The sequence below is a fragment of the Eptatretus burgeri genome, chromosome 2, assembly GCF_056783735.1.
Source record: "Eptatretus burgeri isolate ZD-2024b chromosome 2, Ebu_testis_v1, whole genome shotgun sequence".
Classification (NCBI taxonomy): Eukaryota; Metazoa; Chordata; class Myxini; order Myxiniformes; family Myxinidae; genus Eptatretus; species Eptatretus burgeri.
In genome coordinates, this window is record NC_140962.1 from 5998134 (window position 1) to 6003133 (window position 5000).

At 36.2% G+C, this 5000-nt stretch overlaps 1 protein-coding gene across 1 annotated transcript in view; it reads left to right on the forward strand.

Moving 5' to 3' along the window:
- LOC147031312 (unconventional myosin-XV-like) overlaps positions 1 to 5000 on the forward strand; it is a 443397-nt gene that overhangs the window by 328223 nt on the left and 110174 nt on the right. The window contains exon 38 of the mRNA XM_085861560.1: positions 1415 to 1487. Coding sequence (XP_085717686.1) covers positions 1415 to 1487 — 73 coding nt within the window. The remainder of the gene's footprint in view (positions 1 to 1414; positions 1488 to 5000) is intronic.

Consider the following 5000-nt stretch of genomic DNA (forward strand, 5'->3'; position numbering starts at 1 on the left):
TATCTCCAGACATGTCCTTGTGGTGTTTCCTTGTCTCTGAACGTGTCCGGACGGTATTTATCTCTGGACATATCCGGGTGGTTTTTTTTTTATCTCCGGACAGCTTGGCTCTGGACACGTCCGAGCAGTATTTTTCTCCAGACGAGTCCGGGCGGTATTTATCTCCAGACGTTTCCGGGCTGTGCTTATGTCTGGATGGGAGTTTGTTTCCAGACCCATCCATATGGGTGGTGTTTGTCTCTGGACTGTGTTTATCTCCAGAAATGTCTGAGTGGTGTTCGTCTGTGGGCAATATTTGTCATGTGTCCACGAGAAAATGTATTTCAGACATGATATTATTTCCATCTTCACTGTTGTTCTTTGCAGAATCATTTTGATGAGACAGTATGAATCGTAATTTATGCTCCACTGCACGTCTGCCTTCCCTTCCTCTCACCCCAACTCATTCCTCTCCCTTCTTGTTTCCCCATCCCTCCTCGCTCGCTCTTCCTCCTCTCTCCTCTCTCTCTCTCCCCACTTCCTCACTCTCCCCCAACACTCTCTCCCTTCCCTGTATTATTCCCATCATTGAAGTGACACGAGATATTTGTTGGTGTATATATGTATATATATATGTATGTATATATATATATATATATATATATATATATGTATATATATATATATATATATATATATATATATATATATATATATATATATATATATATATATATATATACATGCATACAATCACAAGGGCTTTCACTTAGTGGAGGTTGGATGATGCATTGCTCTTGCTGTGTTTACCATTTTCAAAGTCACAGGTTGAGTCTCGCAGATGTAAATTGTTAATCCTGTTTTATTTCTACTGATAATGTTTTATACATTTTGCAACCTGATTTGGTCAACCACTGTGTCCACCTCATCATGAAATTTCCAAAAGTCGCTCTTGCTTTGAAAACACGATATGGACATGGAAACCCTCTGGTTATTGTTGTGATAATGACATCAGTTCAAGATAGCTTGGTTTGTGGTCTTAACGATAAACATATTTATTATATTTCTGTTGATTAATTGATTGTCTTTAAAAAAAAAAATATATGTTCATGTTGCATGAATTAGAAAACGCTGGGATAAAAAAAAATCGTGTAGAAGATCATAATTGAAGAAGAAACCGACTTTTTATGTTTAGTTTGTAATTAATAATTATGTCATCTCCTGCTGGGTTATCAAATCTACATTGCATTTCTTATTGTTTACAAATGCTACATTCTTGGAAAAAAATTGTGAATACAATGCGATGTATTATCCCAGTTGTTGAGTTGACTATCAATGTAGTTTAACTGTATTTGAAATGTTACAACATTGTCTGACCATTTGATCTCTATTTCACTCCCTCTGCAACCATGTCTTTTTTGATTGTCCGTGCAAGACCCCCATCCGTGAATCACTGATTGATTTAAAGGAAAGCAGTTTGATCAAGATGGCTGTGTCGATGTTTCAAAGTGAGTGGGCCTTTATGTTTATTTGTTTGTTTGTGACCCTCAGTTGAATTTGTTGATTGTCTTAAAGTCAATTTAAATTTAAATTGAACCCAAAGCAGACGTAATTTTGTGACTGTAATTGCTCATGTGGTGATCATTTAATTGCCAAGTTAACATATTCTCTGGTGTGTTAACTGTGCTTTTTTATCGGTGAGAAAAAGTTAAAAGTCTGGGGTGCAGTTAATACACAGGTATAGAAAATATTCAGTCTTTATATACATATTCAAAAAGCCATGACCTGTGCTTATAATGGTAAATGTTCTTCAGAATGGCTGCATAGATGTAAGTTTTTGCATCATTGCAATTTATTTGCCCATACCGAGGAAACAAACACTAAATACATTTCCAGTCCTCAAGCACATATCTGTTTAAACTCTGCAAAAAGTTTGTTTTCCATGTCCGGGCTAAAGGCCCATCATTCCTCTCCATATTTTCTTTGAACCTTTTTCACTCTCAACAATTATTTCCTCATTCTTCACCATTCACATCAAAGTCCTCGTATTAAGTTCGAATTTCTTACACGTCTGATACGGGTTCTTAAAAGAGTTGTAAAACGCGATAATCTCAATCTTCTTTTCATGGGTGTGTGATCGATGCTTCACTGGCGTGTCTATTTTGATCGTGTTGAAAGACGTTTTACTGTCCTTTTTATCATAAAGGGTCGTAAAAAACCCTTTTACGACCCTTGATGAACAACGTTGTTTTGAACGTTCAACTCTTGTAAGTACCAGTGCATGGCCTGTTCAAAGCAAGAGCAAGTCCACCGATCTTCAAGTATCGCCCATTCTCCCTATAAAGATGTCAAGGCGTTCATTCACCGCAGCCTTCAAACTCTCCGGCTGCCAGTCTGCAGAAGAGTTTGGTATCTGGGAAGCTGGGAGGCGATTCGGCGTGAAAGAGTCCGTCATCCGGCACTGGAGAACAATCAATGCAGCAATGGAGAAGAGAAGATTTTTTTTTTTTGAGCGTGGAAAAACAGGGTGCAGTTAATATTCCTGAAAACACAGTAGTCCAATTTCATTGGTCACAGGAAACCAGTTTGTTTAATATAATTTGATTATTTTAGAATACTAGAAACACCTGATCCCTTCTGAAATGACAAGAGGGGGTGGGGGGAGCAACTTTAATTTTGAGGTAGACATCCCAACTTCATGGAAAATTCCCATGCACACCTGAGTACAACCACCAATTTCAACACATTTCGCAAACATGCACCCCCCTCTCACCCCCACCCCATCTATGATGACTGAAGTTTTCATTACACTATCACATTGAGAATTGTCGTGTTCTCGGATGATGTGTACAATTTCTGGGAGTTTGATTTATTTTTTAGCAATAACATTTGTTTTCAAGTTATTCTGCCCAGCAGTGCAGGGGTGCATTACGAGATATTATAATTCACTCACTCTTATGACGATTCCCCACTTTCATGTAAAAGTTAAAATCTAAGTTGCTCGTGGCCATCCTAACTTTGCTGAACATTCCCATGCACACCCAGAGTACAATCGCCACTTTTCAAATAATTTCACCCAGCAGTTTATGGGTGCATAAAATACTGAGCACGTTTCTAAATTTGACAAGTAGTTTTCAATTCCATAAAGTTTACATACAGAGATACTATTATAATAATATAAACCACTGGGACTTGTAATACAGGTATCCTCCACTTAACAAATGGGTTATACATATTTTTTATAACTCCTCGTTATGCAAACCATTGTTATGTGGGAGCTCATTTTCCATTAATTCTTCTGGGAAAATTACACTTCGTTTCCTAACCGTAATTTTTTGGGCTAAAAGCAAAGCAATATGCTGGGTATAACGATGGTTTTAGTTGCAAGTGACATTATAATATTGTTATTTATCTAATAGTAATAAAATTATTTTAGCTGTAACACTTTCCAAAACAATCTTGAGTCTAAGTTTCCGTTCAGAAGGCGGTGAGAGGTGGTGGAGGAGATGGTTATTTTTAAGCCTTTCTGAAAAATTAATCACCCCGTTGAATAGTTAATTGAGTGGGAAAAACATATGCACTGCTGAGTGATGTTTCTCAATCACTTGATACTGTTGTGGGGATGGCTCCTTCGTTGTAGCAAATGAAGACTTTCATTAAGTGGGGAATACCTGTACACTCTCCCACCGGGAACAGCCCCACATGATACACATTCACATGGATAATTTGCATCCTGCCTTACCCCCCATAAAACTCCCATGACTGATTTTTTTTATTTTACTTTAATGCCTTGAACCTTTCTGGGCACACCCCAAGTACAATCAAGAGATTTAAACTCATTCCATCCAGCTGTTTAGGAGTGCATTCAAGTCAAACAAACAAACAAACAAACAAACACAACCACAAGTCGAAATGCATATACTGAATGTAGTATGATAATGAATTTATATTTGCTTTGAGCAAACTATATCTTCTTATAGCCAATGGTTGCTTAAAACACTGTTCAGTCTGCTTTTAAGATTGTCACGATTTCTACATACAGTACAATTAGTCCAGGAGCCAAATCTCATACAAGGCCTAGAAATATTAAAACATAGCCCATCTAGTACTTATTTGGTTTGACTCTTTTTTTTTTTTTTCCAGCTTGGGACATACCTAAGGAACATATCCAGGCATGTTGTAGTCCTGGATTGTGGTACAAGTAATTTACTGTGAGGGTGGAAACATACCAGGGGTAGGTTGCAATTTAACTTGTTTTGTGAAAACAAGTTTTAGGAATTCTAGTGTTTTAGTGTATGTTTTGGATGCCAGAAATGGCTAATATATTATCAGTTATTAGTAAAAACTGATTTTACACATTTTCAATGGCTCTACAAAATTTGGTATGTTCAAATCAACTCGAAAACAGGGTTACCAAAGTTATTTTTGGGATACACACAGATGCGAAACAGTATCAAAAATGGATCCTCTTTTATTTTATCTTCTGAGACATGTGCATAAAAAAGATTCAATGCTATACGAATACAATGTTATTGTTCTTAATTATTGGATAAGTTTGCATGAATTTTACATATAAATATATATATATATATATATATATATATATATATATATATATATATATATATAAATATATATATATATATAATTAGGGTGGTCCAAAAACAGCAAAAAAAATATTTAAAATATTCAGATGTTGTCTCCACAAGCCTTAAATTATTCCAGTATGATTCAAGAACGCACGTAAAAAAATTTAAGTTGCTCGGAGGTGATTTAGAGGTCGCTCCATATGACGACGTTTAGTTTCATGAGTTGGTTAAATTAGGGTATGATCAGGTACGATTACGGGTACTTCTGGATGTCCAAGGTGGAAATGGAGTGCATTTTCGAACTCTATGGGGTCGATTTACTCTAAGAAATGAATGCACCGACATTGAATTCAGTACCATTTCGAAAATATGACCTAAAACAAGATTTATCATTCCTGGAGTTGAGTAACTAATCCTACTCATTTCGATATT